General features: G+C 37.7%; 1 protein-coding gene across 1 annotated transcript in view; it reads left to right on the top strand.

Annotated features, from left to right (window-relative positions):
• LOC150087120 (twitchin-like) overlaps positions 1-24,492 on the top strand; it is a 3,511,780-nt gene that overhangs the window by 1,863,286 nt on the left and 1,624,002 nt on the right. The window contains 1 exon segment of the mRNA XM_090372971.1: positions 20,823-21,122. Coding sequence (XP_090229097.1) covers positions 20,823-21,122 — 300 coding nt within the window.

Here is a 24,492-nt window from a genome sequence, read left to right as displayed (position 1 = left end):
TTGTTAATTAGCTGTACTTTTTAAAAGTATAAAAAGAGAGCTAGAAAAAGGAAAGCACTTTTTTCTTTACTCTTTATTAGTTTACTATCTATACTAACTCCTCAGCTTGGTCACAAGCAACACTGCTCCTGCCTCCCCATGGCAGAGCCAATAACCTGGGTGGAAAAGCTAATCCCCCAGTGCAAAAAGTTGCTGATATGGATAAAGAAAATTATCCAGCATTAGAGTCTTCAATCTCAAATACAATTGATTTGTACAATTCTGTACTCTTTACAATGTGCAAAGTAAGTGCTTAAAAAAAAGACACTGACCAACCAGAGTATCCAACTTTTCTTATTATCCATTTGTTAACTAGCCAACCAGTGAGTAAACTCTCTCTGTTTATGATACAGAGATTCCTAGAAAATGCTGCTGGATCACCTAAAATGGTCAAAAGGCTACAGTCTGGGGATTTACTAGTTGGAACAACACAGTCTAATCATTCTGAGTTGTTGTTAAAGCTTAAAAATTTTGGAGGAATTTCTATTAAAATCTCTTCCCACACAACCCTAAATAGTTCCAAAGGCATTATCTCTGAATGGGATCTACTGAATGTAACAGAAGAGGAGCCTGTGAAAGAAATGAAAGATCAAAAGGTCATACAAGCTAAAAGAAATCTGGCTCATATTCATGACAATCTCATTCCAACCCATAGTATAATACTCACTTTCAAGGGGCCTCCGTAGCCAGGTGGGCAGGAGCAGCAGTGCATAGTACACGCTTCTTGATTAGACCAGGGTTCGAGCCCGTGCCCACCAAATACGAAGGATGCGGAAAGGTCAGGGAATGACCACTGCATATCCCCAGAGCAATATGGCCTTAGTTGCTAATGCTCCTAAAAACCAAATAACAAACAAACAAACAAACTCACTTTCAATACCCCAAATTTACCAAATACTGTTAAAGCCAGTTATACAAATTGTCATATCCGCCCCTATATTCTAAATCCAATTTGCTGTTATAAATGCCAAAAATTCGGACACACTGTCAGACAACATGTCAAGGAAACAAAGTATGCCCAAAATGTGGATCCCAAGATCACATTCAAACAGATTGTAAGGCAACATCTCCAGTTTGCCCAATACACATCTATCATATTCCAAAAATTGCTAATTATGGAAGCTGGGAAAAAAATACAGAGATTTAAAATTTAACATAAAGTGACTTATCAGAAGTGAGACAACAAATAGTGAAAGATGCTTTAGCATGTACATATGCAAATGCTACTAAGAATTTTCGTTCGGTTGCTACTCAAACCGATTCAATTCCGCCTGAAAAATCGCTTTCAGTTCCTCAGCCAGCTTTAAAGCAAAACAACTGAGACCAGACTTGTAATACTCCAATTTCCATTCCCTCTACTAGTGGCATCAAGTCCTGAAGTGAGACCAGGATGGCAAAAGCAGAATCCTCTAAAAAGAGCCAAATTAATACTGCAGAAATGGACATAGATGACAAAACTCAAGAAGAACCTATGTTAGAAATTTATATTGAAGAAGATATGGACCTTTCCTAAAAAAGATCGCCTTAAGCCTACTGCCTCTGCTCCAGGTGGCAAGCAATTTATTAGTGACTAAGCGATTTATAGAGTGTTCTGAAAAATATACCAGCTTCTTTAATTTTCATCGTTAAATTCCTTTTATTTTTGTGAAACAGCTCTTTGTCTTACAATCAGTAAGTGAAGACATTTGTTATCCATTCAAAAAAATAAGAAAGGAAATTCACCTTTCTTATTTTTTCTCTTATTCTCACTTTTACTAATCTAACTTACACAGTCGCTTGGTCACTAAGTAGCACTGCTCTTGCCTCCACGTGGCAGGGCTGGTAACCTGGGAGAGGCGCCTCCGTAGCCAGGTGGGAAGGAGCAGCAGTGCTTTACACGCTTCTTGATTATACCGGGGTTCGAGCCCGTCACCACCAAATACGGAGGATGCAGAAAGGTCAGGGAATGACCACCGCATATCCCGGAGCAATATGGCCTTAGTTGCTAATGCTCCTAAAAACCAAAATAACAACAACAACAACAACCTGGGAGAGGAAAGAACACTCCCAGCGCCAAAAGAGCAAACATAAGTAGTAAAATAACTACTAGTACTACAGGTCTTCAAGAAAAAGCCCTACCAAGTAGTGATACAGAAAACACAAAATCAAAGCGACAGAAGACAGATATGGACCCACCAAAAATACCGACATACATGCAACACAAGATCAGACATGAGGACATATGTCTCCATTCGTAACTCAGAAAACGTTAGAGGGTCTAGTAGGATCTCCCAAGTCAGTTCGATGCCTGAGATCCAGAGACATACTAGTGGAAACAGAAAATCTCAAGCACTCCCAGAAGTTTCTATCAACAACAATTTTTGGAGAATGCCAGTAGTTGTAACACCACACAATATGCTGAATTCTTCCAGAGGGATGATCTCAGAGTGGGATCTCTTAAATGTGTCAGAGGAAGAGTTCACAGAAGAATTAAGAAGCCAAGGAGTAACAGGAGTGAAGAGAATTAATATCTGAAGGGATGGAAATATAATTCCAACAAGAACCCTTATCATAACCTTTAATACTCCAAAACCTCCAACAACAGTCAAAGCAGGATATCTGAACTGCCAAGTATGACAATACATACCAAATCTACTGCATTGTTACAAAATGTCAGAAATTTGTACATTCGCAAATGGCATGCAGAAACTCAGCAACTTGTGCAAAATGTGATTCTAAAGAACATGAGACTACAGTTTGCTCTGAAAACATCTTGAAATGTACAAACCGTAAAAGGGGAACACCCAGCCTACTCAAAAAAGTGCGAAAAATGGAAACAAGAGAAACTAATTCAGAAATACAAAACAGAACACACCAAGAAGCAAGGAGAATACTACAGCCATGACCTACAAACAAGCCAACATATGCACAAGCAGTAATCCAATATAAATCAGTAGAAGTTCAAACCGAAATTTCCATGCTGCCAAAAGAATCACTTACTGGATTGAAGGCACAAAAACAGGAGAAAACAGTGAATACCACAATTTCTATTTGCACAAAACAGATATCCACAAATCAGCATCAAAACGGAGACTGACCTAAACCTACAAACACCAAAGCAACTGAACAGATGGAAATAGAAAAAATAAACACATCTGAAGAACCAGTACTAGAAAGTTTCACAGAAGAAGATATGGACATGGACTGGCCAAACTATTCTAATAAAGATAAGACAAAGTATAAGAATGCTCCATTTCGGAAGCAACCTAGGAAAGCCAAATAATGGAACAGTTCATCTAATGGAACTGTAGAGGACTACGAGCCAATTATGACAATGTACAGTATCTAATAACACACCATATGCCAATATGCTTTTGTCTACAAGAGACCTTAGACAGCAAGGCACCCTTTCAGTAAAAAATTATTTGTAAAAAACGAAAAAAATCACAAATCTTACATTACAGTAAAAAGTAAAAAAATAATTAAAATACAATTGAACACAATTAAAAGATTAAAAAACAATTGCACACAATCATAAATCAAATGAACACAATTAAAAATCAATCTAACGCAATTAAAAATTAAAAGAAATTAACGAAAAAATTTACAAAAAATGATTTTTCTTCCTGAAGCTGACCTGAAGGGTCACCTTCACAAAGGGGGATCGAAGGGTGGCATGAGTAATTACAGACCAGTTAGTTTAACTTCTGTTCCGGGTAAAATAATGGAGTCACTGGTTAAAGATGCATTGCAGGATCATCTAGACAAGACTGCAGCAATAATTCAGACACAGCATGGGTTTGTTAAGGGAAACTCTTGTCTGACAAATTTGATAGGATATTATGATGTGGTTACAAAGGAACTGGATGCAAAAAATAATTTTGATATCATATATTTGGATTTCAGGAAAGCTTTTGACACTGTTGTGCCTGGAAGACTATTGTACAAATTGGATCAGAATGGTATTAAGGGTAAGTTGCTACAATGGATAAAAGGATGGTTGAGTGGAAGAAGACAGAGGGTGGTAATTAATGGGTGCTGCTCTTCATGGACCAATGTTATTAGTGGAGTCCCCCAGGGTTGTATATCAGGCTTAGTGCCGAAGTTTGCAGATGATACAAAAGTTGGCAGGGTTGTTAATGACAGTAATGGCAGTGTGCTACTGCAACAGGATCTAGATAATTTGGGCAGATGGGCTAAGAAGTGGCAACTGAAGTTTAACCTTGACAAATGCAAAGTACTGCATATGGGTAGAAGTAACCCCCAAAGAAACGTACCAACTGTGTGGTACTACACTTAAGGTGGTAGAAAATGAAAAAGACCTGGGAGTAATTGTGCAGTCAGATATGAAGTTTTCTGAGCAATGCAGACAGGCTGCCAGGGCAGGTCATGGGCTTTTGTCAATGAAATATAGGAATTTGCTAGCAGGGAAAAGGAGGTGATTGTCCCTCTGTATAAGTCAATGTTCAGGCCCTGCCTTGAATACTGCATACAGGTCTGGAGGCCTCATTTTAGGAAGGATGTAGATTTGCTTGAGTGTATACAGAGAAGGGCAACAAGATTGGTGAGGGGAATGAAGGGATCCTCTTACCAAGAGAGGCTTAAGTTCTGCAAATTGCAGTTGCTAGAGACTAGGCACCTGCACGGTGATCTGATTGAGGTGTATAAGGCCTTGAATGGGTTGAGCATGCTGAATTCTGATGGGATCCTTCCACTTGTTCAGATTACGAACCTAAGGGGGCATAAATTCAAATTAAGAAAAGACAGATGTAGAATTAGATGTGCGGAAATTTTCCTTTAGCCAGCAGGTGGTTAATTGCTGGAACAAACTTCCATCTGTTGTTGTGGAAGTTGATAGGTTAAATAAATTTATGGAGGAACTGGACAGGCATTTGGAGGGAATGGTGTGATTTTTTTTTTGGCTGATGCTGCATAAGCTCATACACTTGCTTTCTTGCATCACATGCCACTACTACTACTATTGATTTTTAATTATATTAATTTGATTTATAATTGTGTTTTAATTATTTTTTTATTTTATACTGTAATGTAAGATGTTCTGGAGTGTTCTACTTATTATATTGAGCTAAACTTCTCTTATAATTTTACAAATATTGATATCAACGTAGAACGTATTGAGCATTACAGCTCTGGTTCATACTAGTAAAAAATTATAGAATGTTTAGGAAAGACAATAAGAGAAAGGTCAACACATGGAGGAGTAGCCATTTTGGTCCATAACCACATCCCAACTGAACACATTCCTTTAAACAGCAATATAGAAGCGGTAGTAATAAGAATAACACTGAGGTTTAGGGTAACCATCTGTTCAGTGTATCTTCCACCAAGACCAGATATACCATTTGAAGAAATAGACCAACTAATCTCCCAACTCCCATCACATTTCTGTATAATGGGAGACCTGAATGGGCATAGTCATCTGTGGAAAAACACTGACATCAACATACGAGGATGAATAATAGACCATCATAACTTTTCTCTACTCAATAATGGTAAACATATATACTTTCACTTTCCTAGTAATACTTTCACTTTCCTTCACTTACCTACAACCTCAGCAGTAGATCTAACTATATGCACACCTTCCGTTCTACCAGAATTAAAGTGGCAAGTAATAGAAAACCCATACAGCAGTGACCACTACCCAGTAATCACCATACTGACCAGAAAACCTCCTTGCCATCCCAACAGACCACCCCGCTGGAAAACAGAAAAAAGTAACAGGGAAAAATTTAGAGAACTGGCAATATTTAATCCATAAATCATCCAAGAAACATTGGTCGATGAACCTCTGAAGCATGATACCTTAATACAAGCAGCTGAACAAACAATACCCACAACTTCAACTCATTTTCCATTGCACCCAAAATCCTGGTGGAACAAAGATTGCATGAAAACAAGAAGACAACAAAACAAAGCTTGGAATAAGTTACAGAGATATTCTACAACAGATAATCTGATAAAATATAAACAAGCACGAGCACTAGCTAGGTATACACAGAAAAAAACCAGAAAAACTTCCTGATCCAGTTTATTTCCTCAATAAATAGAACAACAAACACACAAATAATATGGAATATAATAGGAAAAATGAATGGGAAGTATAAAAACCAACCATCACTAGTATTACACTGGAAATGAGAAAGCATTACCGAACCATCAGACATAGCTAATATTTAGGAGAAACCTTTGCTAAAGTATCGTCAAAACAAATCTTACACTACAGAATTTTTGACCTATAAGGAGAAAACTGAAAAAAACAGAATTAATTTTAATACCAAAAGGATTGAACCCTATAACCAACCAATTACAATATATGAATTACGCCAAGCAGTATCACAAACAAAACCAAGTGCAGTTGGACCAGACAATATACACTGTGAGATGCTTAAACATCTAAAGCAGAAAGAGGTAGAAAACCTCCTTCAACTGTAAAACTGCATTTTTCTAGAAAACCTATATCCTGAAGCGTGGCACCATGCAATAGTATTAGCTTTCCAAAAACCCAATAAAGATCAGAAGGACCCATACAAATATCAAGCGATAGCCCTCACTAGCTGCTTAAGCAAAGTGCTAGAGAAGATAATCAACAAAAGATTAGTCTGGTATTTTGAAACAACTAACTGGTTCACCAGTATGCAATGTGGGTTTAGACATAATCGATTCACATTAGATCACCTTGCATGAAAAGAAGCAAATATAAGAGAGAGATGCATTTATAACCTCAAAGCATATGGTTGCTGTATTTTTTGATATAGAAAAGGCCTATCACAGCGTGGAGACATGGTATATTACAAGACATCCATGATGCAGTACTCAGAGGACATTTACCACTATTCATCCAAAATTTCATGAAAAAAATAGAACATTTCAAGTTAGAGTACAAAACATAATGTCAAAATCATATAAAAGAAGGAATTCCACAAGGGTCTGTCCTGAGTGCCATACTATTCACTATAAATATAAATAGCATCACAAAACAACTACCACCCACAGTGTCATATGCACTATATGTAGATGACTTCAGTATTTCATATCAAGCACAGAACATGGGAACAATAGAAAGAAACTACAATGCACAATTAACAACATCAGTCATTGGGCCCAGAAAAACAGGTTTAAAATATCAAAACAAAAAACAGTCTGCTTACATTTCTGTAGAAAACGAAATTTGCACCCTGAATCTGAACTAACATTGCAAGGTAATATAATGCTAGTTAAATGAAGTGTTTCTGGATTACAGCAGAAATGTTTCTGATTTACAGCAGAAGTGAAGTGTTTCTGGATTAGCATTAGCATTAGCATTAGCAGAGGCATATGATGCAAGAAAGCAAGCTTATTCAGCATCAGCCAAAAAAAAACAAAAAAAAAAAAAAAAAAAACCCACTCCCATTTCACCCCTCCGTTCGTTCGAAATACCTGTCCAGTTGAGCTTTAAATTTGTTTAGGCTATCAACTTCAACAACCAGTGATGGAAGTCGGTTCCACCAACCAACCACCCGCTGGCCAAAGGCAAATTTCCGCACATCTATCCGACATCCGTCCTTCCTCAATTTGAATTTATGCCCTCTGAGGTGATTATTCTGAGAAAGATGAAGAATCCCATTGGCATTGAGCATGCTCAAACCATTCAAAGCCTTATACACCTCTATCAGATCACCTCGCCGGTGCCTAGTCTCCAGACTCTGTAATTTGCAAAACTTAAGCCTTTCTTCGTAAGAGCAGAAGTGAAGTGTTTCTGGATTACAGCAAAAATTTTAGATGTATGGACGGAAAAAAGACAAATGAAAAACCTCCTAAACAAATAAAATAATCAAGACAAAAGGGAAAAACATAAAACCCTAAAAAACAAAATAGACAACCTGTGTAAAGCTGCTAAAGGAAATGGTTGGAAAGCAAAGCTGTGCGAAGAGGCAATTAACTTCACAACTGTAAAACAACTTACTGGGTTATAAAGGAACTCTCTAAAACATACATCCTGAAAACACTGACGATGAAAAATAAAAACAATATAAAAACAGGAAACATGCAAGAAATTAAAAAAATATGGAAAGAATACTACCAAACCCTGTTCAAAGGGGAAGGAAAAAACACTCTTGCCTTAGATAAGAGAAGAGATAAAGCACCCTCAGAAAGCAATTAGCCAAATGAAGAATGACAAGGCACCTGGAAATGATGGTATCCAACAAGAACTATGGAATGGAGGTGATGCAATGTTAAAACACCTTGCACAATTGTTTAATCTAATTTTATTTACAGGTGATATACCAGAAGACTGGAAAAGTGGAATAATAGTACCTATACACAAAAAAGGAGATAAAGAAAATTGTCAGAATTATAGACCCATTACCCTTTTAAACCATATATATAAAATATTTATAAGGATCTTACAAAATAGGATACTTAAAACATATGAAGAAACAATAGGGGAAGAACAAGCAGGATTTAGAAAAGGCAGATCAAAAATAGACCAAATATTCACACTAAACATCATTGCAGAAAAATATTGGAATAAGAAGAAACCTCTTTATCAGTGCTTCATCGATATCAAGCAGGCATTTGCCTCTGTAAACAGAGAAAATTTAATGAAGCAACTACAAAAAATCTCACTTGATCATGAAATAATCATGTTTGTAAATAATTTCTACAAAAATACAAGAGCAATAGTAAAATTCAACAACTTTAAAACAGAGAAATTTGAAATAGAGAAAGGAGTCATGCAGGGATGCCCTTTATCTCCATGTCTATTTAATATCTACCTAGAAGAACTAATGAAATCAACTGAAGAAAAAAGAGGCACAATAATAAATGTAAAAAATATAAACCACATAAAATATGCAGATGATATTGTGATTTTAACAGAAACCAAAGAACAACTAAAAGAAATATTAACAAACATTGATAAAGCAAGCAACGATTATGAAATTAATATAAATAAAACCAAGGTAATGCAAATCGGAAAAAAATATAGAAGACATAAACATTCAAAATCAACAAATAGAACAAGTACAAAAATTTGTATACCTGGGCTCTCTAATAACCGGAAACCTAAATAATATTGACCAAATTAATCACAGACTGAACATTGGATGGACAAACATGAACAAACTCAAAAACATATGGAAGAGCAATAAAATCTCAAATAGTCTAAAAATTAAACTATATGAAACTGTCATCATACCCACAGCAACTTATGGATCAGGGAATTGGAGAATAAAAAAGAAATAAAGGCAAAAAATAATGTCATTTGAAATGAGATGTCTAAGGAAAATCAATAAAACGAATTGGAGAGAACATAAAACTAATGAACAAGTAAGGAGAGATCTAAATTTTGAATGCAGAATAATAGAGCAGATCTACAAAAAGCAACTTCAGTGGTTAGGACATGTGAACCGGATGAAACAACACAGGCTGCCTAATGTAGTACTGACAGGAAGAATTGGAGATAAGAGACCACCTGGAAGACCCAAAAGAGAATGGCTCCAATGCCTAAAGGAAAACACAGGCTTTCAGCGTTATCAACAAATGATGCAAGATTCAAGAGATTGACAACAATGGAGGACGAGATCTAAATAGGGACTCAACCCATGCCAAACGGAAGAGTAGAATGATGATGATGATGAAACGAAGTGTATAATTTCTTGGACTAATTTTAGAAAACAAGTTGACCTTTGTAGAACATGTAAAACAACTATGAATAAAATGTATGAAACAACTTAATATTCTTAAAGTCTTAACGACAGCATCTTGGGGGCAGACCGTTATACCCTGCTTAACATGTACAAAGCACTAGTAAGGTCAAATATAGATTATGGAGCACTGGTTTATGCATTGGCAAAAAAGCGCGCCCTCAAATGGTTAGATCTGATTCTCCTTAGTGCTATACAAATAGCAACAGGAACTTTCTGCACAGGAGCCTCCGTAGCCAGGTGGGAAGGAGCAGCAGTGCATAGCACACGCTTCTTGATTAGACCGGGGTTCGAGCCCGTCACCACCAAATATGGAGGATGCGGAAAGGTCAGAGAATGACCACCGCATATCCCGGAGCAATATGGCCTTAGTTGCTAATGCTCCTAAAAACCAAATAACTAACTAACTAACTAACTTTCTGCACATCCCCTACATATAGTCTCTATACAGAGGCTAATGAACCACCGCTGTTCCTGAGGAGACAACAGTTGGCACTGCTGTATGCTTACAGGATAAGACCCATAAGAGAACAAATACGGAGGATGCGGAAAGGTCAGGGTATGACCACCGCATATCCCGGAGCAATATGGCCTTAGTTGCTAATGCTCCTAAAAACCAAATAAACAAACAAACAAACAACATAAGAGAACATCCGACTTGGACAACTATATTCTCACTAAAATGGGAAAACATATATAGAACCACAAAAGAGCAAACCAGCCTCAAGGCATCAGACTACAAGAGCTACTGATAACACATGATCTCAAAATATCATGTTGCAAATTCAATGTTGCAAATCTAGAAGGGCATATAATTACACCATGGATAAACCATCCCACAGCTTATGAACTCTTCACACAAAACTGGAATAAAAATACTTTACCAGACATCAACTTTCAACAACTGCATGCAGCACATAGAATGCAATATCCCATCACATACCAATATATACAGATGGATCAAATTCAGAGAACCACGTAAGAACATCAGAAGTATTCCCAGACGTTACACTGTCACGCCAACTCCCAAAATAATGCAGTGTCTACACTGCAGAATTAGTAGCAGTTCAAATAGCCCTGGAGCATTTCAGAACCACCTACCACTTGAGAACAGTAATATACTCTGATTCATTAAGTGTAATCCAAGCCATACAAAACACAAGCATTATAACCCATCCAGTACTCTGGCAAATTAAACAAGATACTAACAGACTTCACAAAGAAAAAACAAGAGATACTTTTCTGCTGGATACCAGGACACAAAGGGATAAAAGGAAATGAAGAAGAGGACAGAATTGCAAAATCAACCACTAACCTTCAAGAACAATATTTCGCAGTTCCACATAAGGACTACATGCCAATCATAAAAAATCGCTGTCTAACCCAATGTCTAACCTTTTGTCAGAACTCAGGCAAAAACAAACATGGAATAAATTATATGAAATAAAACCAAACATTGAGCACTGGAAAATGAGCATAAGGAAATCAAGGAGAGAAGTTGTTCTGACCAGATTGTGGATAGGACATACTCATTTCACAAATGGTTATCTATTATGTGCAGAAGAACCCCCAAGATGCCAAGTATGCAATACTATCCAAACAGTTAAATAATGCTAATGCTAATGCCCAACATATGAAAATGATCGACAATGAATTTTTTCATCATTATATAAAGGAAACAAAAACATCACCCTTAAAGATCTTTAAGGTGACAAGGAACACGTATCTGATATTTTTAGATTCATACAAACAATCAGCGTATACCATCTGCTGTAAATAATAATATAATACCACAGAAATATTTAACCTCCTTACATTTGAACAAGATTTATATACAGAGAACATACTATAACAAATGAACTGGCACATTATGATCTCCATTGTCAATGTACCAATAAACACCAAAACAACAACAACCTACTGCCTCTAAAAAGCAACTGGATCATCCTACCACTAAAACTAAATAATGCAGTGCATTTTACAATGGAATTGTTGAGAACTACATACTAATACAGATGAACTTTATGTTATTAATGACAGTTGTGAATGAAAAACATACTTTTTTATTTAACGAGGCCAAAATACTTAGTGTCCAACATAATTATACAAGACTATTAATTGCAAAAACCGTTGAAATTAAATTACATGAGAATTCTGTTAATGTTTGCCGGCCATATGTAATCTCCAAATCGTGGTCCTTTACGCACATGCACGAAGACAAATAATCGCTATTTAAGTTCCATGCTCACCCCTATTTGGTAATTTTCATTCCTGTTATCATGACATACGGTCGAAAAGCATTGTCAGCTTCAGGAAGGAAAATCGTTTTCCAGTTTTTTTCGTTAAATTAATTTTTGACTTAATTTTTAATTGCATTAAATTGATTTTTAATTATTGTTAATTATTTGTTACTGTAATGTAAGATTTAAATTTTTTTAAATTTTAATATTAACATAGAATGTATTGAGCATTATAGCTCTGGTTCATGCTATCAAAGTTATTAATGATAGTAATGCCAGTGTGCTACTGCAACAGCCTCTAGAAAATTTGGGCAGATGGACTGAGAAGTGGCAACTGAAGTTTAACTTTGATAAATGCAAAGTACTGCATATGGGTAGAAGTAACCCCCAGAGAAAGTACCAACTGTGTGGTACTACACTTAGGGTGGCAGAAAATGAAAAAGACTTTGGACTGATTGTGCAATCAGATATGAAGTTTTCTGAGCAATGCAGACAGTCTGTCAGAGCAGGTCATGGGGTACAGGAATTTTGCTAGCAGGGAAAAGGAGATGATTATCCCTTTGTATAAAACAGTGGTCAGGCCACACCTTGAGTACTGCATACAGGTCTGGAGGCCTCATTTTAGGAAGGATGTAGAGTTGCTTGAGCATGTACAGAGAAGGGCAACAAGATTGGTGAGGGGAACAAAAGGGTCCTCTTACCAAGAAGGGATTAAGTTCTGCAAATTGCAGCATCTGGAGACTAAGCACCTGCAAGGTGATCTGATTGAGGTGTATAAGGTCTTGAATGGGTTGAGCACACTGAATTCTGATGGGATTCTTCTGCTAGCTCAGATTACAAACCTGAGTGGGCATAAATTCAATTTGAGGAAATACAGTTGTAGAATAGATGTGCAGAAATATGCCTTTAGCCAGCAGGTTGTTAATTGCTGGAACAAACTTCCATCTGTTGTTGTGGAAGCTGACAGTTTAAATAAATTCAAGGAGGAACTGGACAAACTTTTAGAGGGAATGGTTGTGTGAAATTGTGGTTTTTTTTTTTTTTTTTTCTTTTTGGCTGATGCTACAATAAGCTCCTATGCTTGCTTTCTTGCATCACATGCCTCTATGAGATTTCAGTTCAGCTAATATGAGATTTCAATTCAGCAGGCATTTGTTTACAGGAAACATATTTAACTACACAAGTTGCCCACTCAATAAAGAAATATGCTTTGTACAGGCTTGACAGGAATGCAGACACTGCAGTCTGTGGAGGTGTAGCAGTATTAGTATCTATCTAGTCAAATCCCCTTAAAAACTAATTTAAAAGTTGTTGCTGTAAGAATAGAAGTTGGAATAATTTTATCTCTTGTTGCTATTTATCTTCCACCTAACCAAACATATGTACTCAAAGACTTTGATGAGCTCCTTGCCCAGATGCCACTTCCTATTTGTTTGATGGGTGACTTTAATGGACACCACTCATTATGGCACCTCCATAGCCAGGTGGGCAGAAGCATCAGTGCATAGCACACGCTTCTTGATTAGACCGGGGTTCGAGCCCTTACACTATCACCAAAAACACTGATACTAGATTAATCTGGAAGAAAATCCAACATCAGAATGGCAAATATCCATTGTCATCCTCTTCTATATTGATCTGTAATGGGCAGGAGTCCCCAAAGATATAGCAAACACTTTTGCAAAAATTTCAGCAGAAAATTCATATGATGCTCCATTCCAAGAAATTAAAGGGGTAGCAGAAAGGCATAGGTTAAATTTCCACACTGGTCTGTCACTTCCATATAATCAGCCTTTTTCAATATCTGAGTTAATGGAATCTCTTAACAGAGCACCCAATAGTGCAGCTGGGCCCTGATGGTATATTTTATATTATGCTAAAACACTTGAATGATACTACTTTACAAACTTTTTTAACATTTTTTAACAGAATTTTTCAGGAACATGTTTATCCTCACTCTTGGAGACATTCATTTGTATTAGTTATCTCTAAACCAGGAAAAAGACCTCTCTAATCCAGTTAATTATTGGTCAATTTCTTTAACTAGTTGTTTGGGGGAAACACCAGAGAAAATGGTTTTCAAGCACCTCACGTAGTTTCTAGAGTCACATAACATCTTACATAAAAATCAGTATGGTTTTTAGCAAAATAGATCTGCATTAGATATGATGACCAAAACAGACTCAAACAACAGAAATGCTTTTGTCAGAAATGACCACCTAGTTATGGTAAGTTTGGATTTAGAAAAGGCCTTTGATACAACATGTTGTTTCGGTATTCTGCAGGATATTCACACCTTTGAACTACGAGGCAGGCTTCCCTTGTTTATTCAGTACTTTCTCCAGGGAAGAACCTTTCAGGTTAGTCATCTAAATACTCTTTCTAGAATCCATATAGCAAAACAGGGATCTATTTTGAATCCTACACTATTTTTAATAAGAATAAACAATATCATCCATGATATTCCAGGCAAGGTAGAATTATATCACTATACAGACGATCTCGTGCCAAGGAAAAACTATGAATTCTATTGAAAGATAGCTTCAGATCTGAATTAACAAAATTTAGCTGTGGATGTGTCGCAATGGCTACCACTTATCAGCACAAAAATCCAACTGTCTTCATTTCTGCAAGAAATGTAAGATCCACCCTGAGCCTGAATTACAACTTAAAAATTTCACCATACCTCTTTCCAATAGTATCAGATTTCTTGACCTAAACCTGGATAATAAATTAAACTTCTTACAACACATCACATACCTGAGAACCATTTGCTTGAAAAAATTAAATATTCTCAATGTACTCAATGTACCTCAATCTTCATCGATATGGGGTGCTGACTGATACACTCTGCTTCTGCTATATAGGGTGCTAATCTGATCTCGCTTGGATTTTGGAGCTCCAATCTATGACTCTGCCAGGAAAAGTGAACTGCTTTAGGAGCATTCAGAACATCTCCTGTACAGAGTCTATATATAGAGGCACACAAACCTCCACTCCATCTTCGGTGGAAAATGTTGCTACTCAACTATGCAGCAAAAATACAGAGCCTTCCCTTCCATTTTATCTTGCTATACTTATTTGAGCCCCAGTGGACACCTTTTATTAGAACAAATCTAACGAAAAAAGCCAATTGAGATGAGGTTTCTACAGTTAACACAATGCTAGAATTTAGACATCGGTAATATCTTTCAGGAAATAAGCACACCTGACAGTCCACAGTCTGATTATAAACCAGTCTGTGATTTCTCATTCCAACAATGGGGAAAAGGCAAGCAGCACATCTCACCACTAGGAAACTCCATGCTGCTCATGTAGCTAAAGGTTCTCAGTGTTTTCAGACATATATATTTTTTTTATGAAAACCCCAAACACGAGAGGTATTAGAACCTATATTACTTAGTACCGTAACCAGGTGGGAAGGAGCAGCAGTGCGTAGCACATTCTTCTTGATTAGACAGGGGTTCGAGCCCATCACCACCAAATACGGAGGATGTGAAAAGGTCAGGGAATGACCACTTCATATCCCTGAGCAATATAGCCTCAGTTGCTAATGCTCCTAAAAACCAAATAACAACAAAAGTTGATTCTGTGAGTTTGAAGTTGGACAGAAAATTAATGTTGGCTGGTGACGGCACGCATTTGGACTGTTTTGAAAGTGGGAGCAGGAATTATAGAAGCCAATTCAGAAGAACAGTGCCCATGGAAGTATCTGTAGAAAAGGCATACAGCAGAAACAGTACGTCTATGAGACAGTGAGTGGAGTGACTCCGTTAGAGATGAGTCATTAATTAACCTAACTGCCCTCTTCTGAATGGAATCTAGAAGCCTGAGAGAGGTTTTGGGGGCACCGCCCCAGATGTGGAAACAACATTCCATGGTACGGCGGATTTGCAATTTGAAGAGAGTGGACAGCTGAAGAAAACCAAACAAAGAACTGAACCTTAGAGACCACCAGTATTAGTGGAGAAGTTAGAAGACAGAAAGTCATCTACCATCACCCTCAGTGAGCAATCAAAGAGAAAACTGGATAACCAATTACTAAACACAGTTGGCAGACCATAAGATGGAAGCTTGTTTAGAAAACCTTTATGCCAAACACAATCAAAAACCTTTGAGATGTCAAGAGCAATTCCTTGTGTTTCACCAAACTTTTCCATTGAATTTGTTCATAAATGGGTAATATAAGCCAGAATATCATCAGTGGATCAACTCTGATGGAATCCATACTGGCGATCATTGATCAGATGAAAGTTTTCAAGGTAGTTTAAAAGTTTGCAATTAATTGATTTCTCCATTACTTTAGCAAAGAGTAGAAGTAATTGCAATGGGACAATAATTGGATGGGAGGGATTTGTAATCCTTTTCCGGAACTGGCTGGATATGAGCAAATTTCCAATCATAAGAAAAAACACCTTTGGATTAAGAAAGTGAAAAAAGGCGGCAAAGAACAGGAGTAAGTTCAAGCGCACAGGTTTTCAGAACAAGTGGGACATACCATCAGGACCTGGAGCTTTCTTAGCATCGAGATTCATCAAAATCCTTCTGACATCCTTTTGACGGAAGACCTCAGGAGGCATTGAATGGAGCGGGTTGGGAATGGTGGGAAGTGTTTTACCAAGATTATTAATACACAAGTTGGAAGAAAAATGGGATGCTAGCAGGTCAGCTTTATCCTTTGCTGAAGTGACAACAGAACCATCTGGTTTGGACAGAGGTGGGAGCAGAGATGGGCAAAAGTTGTGGCCAATAGCTTTGGCAAGAGACCAGAATGCTCGGCTACCATTAGGGCAAGAAGCAAGTTTTCTACTCTTAGCCTGTTCAAAATCTAGTTTGGACTGATTAATAACTGCTTTGCAACATTGAACAGTCTTGGCACATTTATTGGAAAACCATGGTTTTGATAAAGAATGAGATTTTAAAGTGTAGTGTGGAATAAAGGATTCCTCCATTCCTAAAGAATAATTTCACTGACACAATCTGAGCAAACATTGACATCAGAAGTTTTGCTACAGTAATCCGAACAAGGAAAAGAAGAAGAGAAATCTTGCAGGTCATCCCATTTTGCATTCTTGTATTGCCAAACAACACGATTTTGGGAACAGTCATGAGATATAAAGGTTCCATTGGGGAAGAGACAATCACCAAGTTGCAATCTGAGGTGCCTGAAGGACCACTCACTTTGACCATGTACTTAGAAGGGTTGTTTGTGAGAAAAAGATCAAGTATCGTGGCTGTATGGTTAAGAGTGTCTGGATTCTTGTAGGTAAATGAACAATCTGTGCAAGGTCATTAGTAATTGTAAAAGCCTCTGCATCTCGACCAGCAAGGTCAGTGTGACTAGAAAATGGAAGCCAGCTGGAGTTGTGAACATTAAAATCACCAAAGAAAATTACCTCACTGTTAGGAAAGTTGGACTGGAGAAAGTCCAGTTTCAAAGAGAGGAAGTCAAAGAGCTCTGAGTGATTAGTGGAGTTGGGAGAACGGTAGAGACAACAGATGAATTTGACAGAATGAGGTAGAGAGATTTTAAGCCAGAGAAGATTGAAAAGAGGTGATTCCAAATAACAAAGTCTCTGACAGGAAACTTCAGAATGGACATAAGCACAAGTACCACCTTTGAGGCAAAAGGAATCATACAGTGAATAATTTGGGCAACTGAGACGAGCAGTAGTTGAATCAACCAATAACTGGGATTCTGTCAGAAAAAGTACATGGGGTTTGACAGACTGCAAGCAGAAGTGGACATCGTTGAGATTAGAATTGAGACAATGCATATTTGTGACATGAACTAGGAAGTGTTTGGGAGGTTTAGATCTTTTTACAGATAAGCTTACTCTGTTAGTTTGGCAATTCGTGGTGTATTCAATATTAAGAAAATATAGGAGGGATATGCTGTATGAAGTAATGAAATTTTTGGATATGGCATACACATGGTAAGAATACCCAGAGCCTTCTTCATAATGTGGCCTCAACGATGCCCCCCCCCCCTTGCATTCATACTACTCGGATTCCCTCCAGTCACTATCTGGCAGAGTATAGGTAGCAAGATTATACACTAGCTGATCCAGAAGCCTCCTAAAGAGTTACCAATAGGTTTGGTCCAGTGTACTAACTAGCGGTCAGCCTGCGAACACCGTTTTACAGCTGTACCCTCGAAATGTAAGGAAGATTGGATCTCACCATGATGTCCATTATAACCTCAAAAGTCATCAGTCATACTGCATGATGGAAGTGATGGGTTGACCGGAACTTAGCTCTGGAGACTAAACATGGATTCCACCACTTCAAGCCTCCAATAAGCAAATTGGTGGTATTGCACCGGTTGATGAGAGTCATATACCACCTAGTATTGCCTGGTAACAAAGAGGGGTGGCATTCCTCCATGTGGTGTGTTGTGGGTGCTGCACCTCTAACCCTGCTTACATTGGTTCACACCTGGGTGGTCATGCACAGTGTGCTTGTGCATGGGGGTTATACCCAGAATAATAAATACCAATGATTCAAAAACAAGTACAATAGTAGGCACAGCAGCAGTTTCTTCTATCTTTTCTAGTTCTGTGTCCCTTCCAAAAGAAGCAGTGGCTATTCTGCTGAACTGTGGGTGATTAAAATATCTCTGGACCAAGTGATTAATCCAGTAAGCAAACTGTAATCTACTCTGACTCTCTGAGTGCAATAACAGAATTTAAAATTCCATCCAAGCCAATCCACCCTGTCTTGAATCAAATCAGATCACAGATAATTGCATTACAAGCTGTTAACCAATCAGTCACTTTCTGTTGTATACCAGGTCATGTAGGCGTCAAAGGAAATAATTATCCAGATCAAGCCGCTAAACATCCAATGATTGCATGCTCCCCTACCAATTGCCGTATACATGCTACAAATCAGTCATAAAAAACGAGTGTGAAGAACAGTGGTTGCAAATCTGGCAGGCTCGGGCAGCAATAAGCTGCTGCAATTTAAATGGGAACCTCAGTTGTGGACATCAATCATGAGATCAAATAGGCAAGAGGAGGTGATCCTGTCTAGGACGTGTATTGGGCATAGGCGTCTAACCCATATATATCTGCTCATGGGAGAGGATCCGCTTATTTGTACATATTGCCACACCATATAACTAGATATATTAACTCTTGAAACACAATTTTCACATCACTTTCACATCTGCATGAACTCCTTTAACACTATCTCATCTAATTGGAGACAATTCAAACCTAGCTGAGTTCTTTATTTTCTTGAAGGAGATTGTTATTTAATAGATTTTAATTTGAAACTGCAGTACTGAATAGAATCAGGTACAATATGGCCTTAGTAGTCCTTGTGCCATTAAACAACATACCAACCAACCATTAATAATTGCAAAAGCCTCAGCATCTCAACCAGCTCGGTCAATGTGACTAGAAAACTGAAGCTGCTGGAGTTGTGTTGGCAAGGAATATTACCACGTGGTTAGGAAAGTTGGACTGTAGAAAGTAGAGTTTCAAAGAGAGTCCTAGGTGGTAGATGGCACTACCACCTAGTCCTAGTTGCTAGACTCTCATCAACTGGTGCAATACCACCAATTTGCATATTGGAGGCTTGAAGTGGTGAAACCCATGTTTAGTCTCTAGAGCAAAGTTTCTATCATCCTCTCTCTCCCCATCTTGCATGGTACTAAGTACTATAGGTTGATATCATCAACTCAACAATTCAATTTTGCAGAATAGAATGGGGTAAAGAGATTTTAATCCAGAGAAGTTTGAAAAGATGAGATTCCAAATTACTAAATCTCTGATAAGGAATATCTGAGCAGACATATGTACAAGAACCAGATTTAAAATGAAAAGAATTTGCAGCAAATAATTATGTCAACTGAGATGATCAATGCCAACCAATAATTGGGATTTTGTCCGAAAAATTAAGTGAGGCATGGCACACTGTGAGTTGAAATGGACATCGTTGTGATTGGAATTGAGGCCATATATATTTGTGAAATTAATGAGGAAAGTTTGGGAGGTCTTGATCTTTTTGAAAATAAGATTGTTCTTTTAGTTTGACTGTTCATGAAGTATTCAGTAGTAAAGAAAAAGTGGGGGTGCAACGTATTGCATGAAGTAATGTAATTTTTGATGTAACGTACACACAGGAAGAATATACCTAGCTCTTTTACATAATATGACCTCAATAATGCCCCCCTCCACATATACACTGCTCATAATCCTTCTGTTCACTATCTAGCAGACTAGAGGCAGCAAGATTATCACACTAGTTGATCCAGATGCCTCCTAGAGGGTTACAATAGGTTTGGTCCAGTGGGCTATCAAATGACTGCTCAGCAGTCACTATTTTTGATCTGTACCTTTGAAATGTAAAAAAGACTGGATCTCACCATGATGTCCACCATAACCAAAAAACCATTGATCGTACTGCATGATGATTGATGTCTCACGACCAAGCTTGCATAAGCTTGTTTCCTTTTGTCATTTGTCACTTTTAACACTAATAACCTATCTAATCATTAATTATTATCATACCTTTTGCAGGAGGCAGAAATTATAGATATTGAATTCCAGTTTGAATTTTTGAGATTGCAATTCGATTTATATGCATAACAGTGTATCTGTTTTTAAAGTGACATACTAGCAATGCCAGATTAAACTGAAAATAAAAAAACTCTTTATTTTCTATAATAAAAAGTTATTTTTATTGATTGTGTTGATTATTATGTTGTTCCATTCTGAATTCAGATTATGATTTTAATATACTTTAAATTTTAAGATGTGAAAAAGTGTTATTATATACTATTATGCATTGTTAAAAGTTCTTAAAAGGAAAAAAAAAAAAAAAAAAATTTTTCTTCTGATTGCAGATGAGCCAGGAAAGCCAGGAACACCTGAAGTAGTTGATTGGGATAAGGATCATGTTGATCTTAAATGGGCTGCTCCTGATAATGATGGAGGATCCCCTATTAGTGGATATATCATTGAAAGAAAAGATAAATTTGGAAATTGGGAAAAGGCATTGCAAGTTGGTGCAGATAAAACTGAGGTAACTGTTCCAGATTTGGTTCAGGGACAAGCTTATGAATTTCGTGTCAGAGCAGTTAATCAAGCAGGTCCAGGGGAACCCAGTGATGGAACATTACCTGTTGTTGCTAAACCAAGACGATGTATGTTTGTTTGTTTGTTTTTTATTTTAATGCATATTAATAATAATATACATAATAATAGTCATTATTATAATATAATGTTTGTTAAAAAAGCTGAATTGGAAATTTTCCAAAAATGGAAAATTACCCTTTCAGCAATATGATTTATTTAAAAGTAATTCAATATGAAAACAAATTTGACTGTATATCATTTGCTATTTGATAAGTTTTTATTAATGAACAGAATATAATAAGTTTATTATTCAATAATAAAAAATATTTGCTGTCCAGTCAAAACATTGTGACCATCTTAACAGTGGATATATCCTCCTCCTCTTGCTGCCAGTACTGCAGCCATATGGCAGGGCAGATAAGACTGAGTACTCTAGAACTCACGGACAACATATCTTTGCACAGGTCATATGGCCTGTGCAGAGGTATGTTGTACCATTGCCAGGATTTTGTCCTGCAGATCTGTGATTGTCCTTGGAATTATATGGATCCAAACACTGGATCCACATAATTCCAGAGATGTTCTCTGAGATTCCATCTGGTGAATTCGTTGACCAAGTTAGCACCTGGCAGTCCATTTTGTATTCGACTCTTGCACAATACCAGAAATGTGGCAAGGTGCATTATTCTGCTGTAATATACCTCTGTCATCCAGGAAGACAGTTATCACGAATAGGGGTATACCTGATCAACCACAATAGATAGGTAGTTTTTAGAGTGTGGTCTAGGGGCGTGAGAGCTCCAAGAGAATACAATAAAAACATCTTTCACACCAAATCCTTGGTATGAGCTTCTTGTGGCTGTCACAGACATTCTCTCAGATATGCCGAGCTGTGCTTGTTACCTTGGAATCTACAACACTGATGGAACTGATATTCAGATTGACATTTAAGTCAAGTGGACCTAATTTTGGCAAAGTCCAGTTGATCTGTGACAGACAGATCCTCTGCTTGGGCCTTCACAGTGGTGAGACTGTTAGTAACCTGGGTATAACCCCCATCTGCAAGTCCCAAAATACGGCACCCAGCATACTGTAAGCGACCACCCAAGTGCAAACCAATGCAAACAGAGGTTGAGGTGTGGAAACCACACCACATGGAGGAATGACGCCTCTCTGTGTTATCAGGCAATATTAGATGATGACTCTCATCAGCCAGTGCAATACCACCACTTTGCTTGTTGGAGACTTGAAGTGGTGGAACTCATGTTTAGTATCCAGAGCAAAGCTTCAGCAAATCTCTTCTCATGATAGAAGATGCAAATCTAGTAAATTGCATCTAGAAAATCGCAAATTGCATCTGCAAATCCAGCAAATCTCTTTTCACGAATCTCATGGTGGAAGGGAGCAAATCTCCCATCTCTTCCATCATTCAGTATTATTGGGGTTATGATGGACATCATGGCAAGCGATCCAATCTTCCCCACATTTCAAAAGTACAGTTCTAAAATGGCATTCGCAGGCCAGCCACTAGATGATCCACTGGACCAAACCTATTGGTGACTCTCTGGGAGGCTTATTGATCAGCTAGTGCATTATCTTGCTACCTCTATGCTGCCAAGATAGTGACTAGAGGGAGTCTGAGTAATGTAATGTGGGAGAAGTTCATTCAAACAGTCAGATCTCTAGTCCAGTTCACTCATGTTGAAAGAGTTAACACATTTTATCTAATATTCAGTAAAATTTTTATATTGAAATTCTTCGTTGGGACAAAGATTTACTTTGTTTTGTTTGTTTTTGATGTATAGCCTAAAAAAATAGTGTTCATGTCAGAAGTTAAAACTAAAGGGTTTAGCTAGCCAAGAAAGAGATATTTTTCTTGTGTAATAAAATTAATGCAAACTAAATTGAAAATGAAAACTTCATAATTCTTTTCAAAGCAGTTGAACAGATTTCTGTAATGATTGGATTGACAATACTAAGCATGTATCAAATAAGAAATGAAAAACTGAAATGTGATGAAACCTCTGAAACAATGAACTTTGTCAGGGGTGCAAACAGGAATTCACAGTGTGATGCAGATATACAGGGTGTCTCAAAAATATTGGTACAAACGTTTAGGGGAGTAGGTAACATCTAAAGGAATGTGAATTGCATAGGAACCCATAACCGGAAACGTCACTGTAAGTCGGTACACAGCGCTGTTTATCAGTTCGCAAGAGGGAAAATTTCTGGTTTACTCATTCAAGCAGTAGTTGCCGCATGAAGAGCATGCATCGATATACGAACTGTGAGCTGGCAGACATGCATCTAGTGTATGGATTAGCAGAGGGCCTACACGGTGTGTGACCCCATGCAGCACAACATCGCTTCGCAATAAATGTGTGGGCAGGTATGGTCGGTGACTGCTTAGGCAGCCCAAACCTGTTACCATCCCGTATGAACTCCGCTAAATATCGGATCTTTCTTGAACAAGTTCTACCAGGGTTACTTGACGATGTTCCAGAAAATGTGAGACGCAACCTTTGGTTTCAACATGACGGGGTGCCTGCCCATTATGGAAGGTGTGTTCGTGACCATTTGAACAGGCATTTTGGGCATTGATGGATTGGCTGTGGTGGACCTGTTGCCTGGCCCCCACGCTCACCTGATTTATCGAGCCTTGATTTCTTTATGTGGGGGCCCTCAAATCTATCGTGTATGAATCGCCTGTGGAGACGGAAGTGGATCTCGTTGTTAGACTCGTCTGTGCTGCTGCTACTGTCAAAGAAACTCGAGGTCTGTTCGACCGTGTCCGCCAATCCATGCTGCATCGGTGTCACGCATGCATCGCGTCTCATGGCGGAACCTTTGAGCACCTGTTGTAACATCATGAAATGCATCCATCTCGTACTCCATTGTTAATATTATGTCAAATAAATGTTTGCCACTAATTACTGTCTTGTGTCAGTTCTGCTTCTTGTGCCTCTGCTACTACTTTCCCATGATGTTTCCTGTTATGGGTTCCTATGCGATTCACATTCCTCTAGATGTTACCTACCTCCTCTAAACATTTTTACCAATATTTTTGAGACACCCTGTATATATTGTACATTTATTTTTTATTGTGCATACAAAAAATTAATGTCTCCTATAAATTAAAAATCTGTCTAGTTTCCTTTTACTTTTTGATAATATCTTAAAGTGGGTTGTAAACAGAAGGGTCTTTATAGTAAAATATATAAATTTCTTTGGGGTGCTGATGTATCTTTGCTCCTGCCCCCACTTGAGCAGTACATTTCACATTAGATCAAACTCATTCAAGCAGTACAATACTCATTGCCTGAGTATTGTACTGCTTTAAACACATGATATCATGAAAGGTTAACCTGCCATTTATTTGTCCCATATTTCCATTTTTTTTGTTTCACCGTTTATTGTCCCATCATTATATGTCATCTT

The sequence above is a fragment of the Mastigoproctus giganteus genome, chromosome 4, assembly GCF_048544385.1.
Source record: "Mastigoproctus giganteus isolate SK-2022 chromosome 4, ASM4854438v1, whole genome shotgun sequence".
NCBI classification, from domain to species: Eukaryota; Metazoa; Arthropoda; class Arachnida; order Uropygi; family Thelyphonidae; genus Mastigoproctus; species Mastigoproctus giganteus.
The sequence above is the reverse complement of the archived record's forward strand: the minus strand, read 5'-3'. Positions and strand labels throughout refer to the sequence as shown.